We start from the raw sequence: 2500 nt of genomic DNA on the forward strand, positions 1-2500 counted from the left end.
GCACACTCACCAGCACAAGGCCCCCATGTGCTGTTAGCCTTTAGCATCCCAGGAGGAAGTCATCAGTCTGAAAATAAATGGACATGTTCCTGGAGATGAGTTCCCTCCTCAGGGCAACATCTGCACATCTACCTGCCGCAGTAAACATGTTGTAGTGTGAGCGGGCCTCAAGGGCAGGACGAGGCCGACTGAGCCTATAAATACTCTGAAAACCACAGATTATGGGATGGCATGGTTCACCATAACATCAACAGCTTCTTCATTTAGGATGTTGTAAATGATTGAATGTTTGTGTTGTCAGTTATTCTGCACAAACATTTTTGCTGAGTGTGAATCAGAAAACACAGAGTGATGTCATTTCCTCCTCAGCACGGTCAGCTCTGTCTTTCCTAACAGCTGGACCATCAGTGCTCCATGAGGTTAGAGTGTCTGACTCCTGTCTCCTCTGGTGTCTGTGCAGCAGGTCCGGGTCGGATGGTGGTCTACTCTCTGGCCGACTCTGCAGGAGGGTCCTTCTCCATCGATAAGTCCTCGGGCATCGTGGTCCTGGAGCGGGTTCTGGACCGTGAGATGCAGCCGGCCTATCAGATCACAGTCCACGCGTCGGACCAGGGCTCCCCGCTGCCCCTCTCCTCGCTGGTTAATGTCACCATCACCGTGCTCGACATCAACGACAACCCGCCTGTGTTCGAGCGCCGCGACCAGCTGGCCACGGTGCCGGAGGACGTGGGGGTGGGGACGGAGGTTCTGAGGGTTTACGCTGCCAGCAAAGACATCGGGACCAACGCTGAGATCACCTACAGCATCCGGTCGGGGAACGAGCACGGGAAGTTCCACATCCACCCGCTGACAGGTGAGTGTGCTGGCACACCTCTGAAACAGTCAGAACTCAGGTATCATGTAGAGCGCGGCCCTGTAGTACTGAACACATCAACACTGTGTGTCTCAGTGATGAATGAGCTCCATTACAACAGAGCTCAGTGTCTCATGGTGTTAGAGGATGTTGAAGCTGTGTGCAGTGTGAGGCGGGTCAGGTGTAGTGTGATCACTCTCACTGCTGACTGTGTTTCTGTCCAGGTGTCTCACAGTCGTCTTTCATACTATGTGGCGTGGTTCTCTCTCAGTCGGTCAAAACACGGGCGGAGCTGAAAAATGCAGCGATGGTGTCATTTATTTTTACCGCCTCCCAAAGTGCAGCGAGTATTTACAACAGAGACAGGAACAGGTGTGTGTGTGTCTGTGTGTGTGTGTGTGTGTGTGTGTGTGTGTGTAGATATCACAGTCCTGCCTTAAACTATGACAAGCTCATGGAAAAGTCCCGAGCTGCCCATAGCCCCCTCAGCACCTGATCTGTGAGCGGGGCCGGGTTAGTGTTTGGACAGAAGGTGTGGCTCTCCCTCACTGCTCACCTGACTAACAGCTGTCGACATCAGAGCAGTGTAAGTTGTCCGTTGCTCCCAGGTCAGGTCTGAGGAGCGGCTCAGACTTGTGCTGCTGGTGGACACACAGTGATCATCATCACCAGGTTTTCTCACAGGCCAGCTGGCTGAGGTTTTACTCACCTGTCACCTGTCTGGCAGCTGCTCTTTATCTGTGGTATCTGCGGCAGTGAAACCGTGTTGTTTCAGTATCAGTTCAGCCGAATGGACGTCTGGAAGCACCATGTCAGGCCTGTCAGGGTCACAGCTTCTGTAATCATGCAGTCAGGAGAGGATGCCATGCTTTGTTCTCTCCACTCTCCTTTTCCAGCCTCTTCAGTATTCCCATGTGAGCTGCGACATATCCACGTGTTCGCACCAGCTGTTTTCAAACACCTGGTGGAGTTTGACAGAACAGCAGAGGAGATCTATGCTCGATTAGTACGGTCTGCCCCTCTTCTAACTGAATAGATGATTAGAGGTTATAGGCTGTGAAACCTCAGGGTGAAGATCATCATCCAACTCCAGCAGGTTTACATAAACATTAATGTCACACCTGTTTAAACAGGAGGCGGAGCTTCTTAAACTCTTGGTGATGTCACAGCTGTTTGAACAGGAGGCGGAGCTTCTTAAACTCTTGGTGATGTCACAGCTGTTTGAACAGGAGGCGGAGCTTCTTAAACTCTTGGTGATGTCACAGCTGTTTGAACAGGAGGCGGAGCTTCTCAAACTCTTGGTGATGTCACAGCTGTTTAAACAGGAGGCGGAGCTTCTTAAACTCTTGGTGATGTCACACCTGTTTAAACAGGAGGCGGAGCTTATTAGACGATGAGAAAAAGAGATGAATTGTGACCCTTCTGGCTTTCCATATTTATTCAGATCTATTTCTGTCTGATGACACAACAACCTTAAAGTGAAATCAGGTGTATCAACCTTTAACGTGCTGCTGTCACAGGTATCGAGGCTCTGGCCTCCATACATGAGCTCTGCAGGTTATCAGTCCGAACAGGCGGGAGCAGAAACTCCCTGTGCCTCTCTGCCATCATGTCGTCTCATCCTGTACAATGTCTGCTGCTCGCTCA

At 51.0% G+C, this 2500-nt stretch overlaps 1 protein-coding gene across 1 annotated transcript in view; it reads left to right on the forward strand.

Moving 5' to 3' along the window:
- The window catches only part of LOC138604559 (protocadherin Fat 3-like), a 170493-nt gene that overhangs the window by 140427 nt on the left and 27566 nt on the right, over positions 1-2500 (forward strand). The window contains exon 16 of the mRNA XM_069676492.1: positions 464-853. Coding sequence (XP_069532593.1) covers positions 464-853 — 390 coding nt within the window. The remainder of the gene's footprint in view (positions 1-463; positions 854-2500) is intronic.

Source organism: Semicossyphus pulcher, unplaced genomic scaffold, assembly GCF_022749685.1.
Source record: "Semicossyphus pulcher isolate SPU_LCO1_2020_fin unplaced genomic scaffold, fSemPul1.0.p SCAF_26, whole genome shotgun sequence".
In the NCBI taxonomy this organism is placed as follows: Eukaryota; Metazoa; Chordata; class Actinopteri; order Labriformes; family Labridae; genus Semicossyphus; species Semicossyphus pulcher.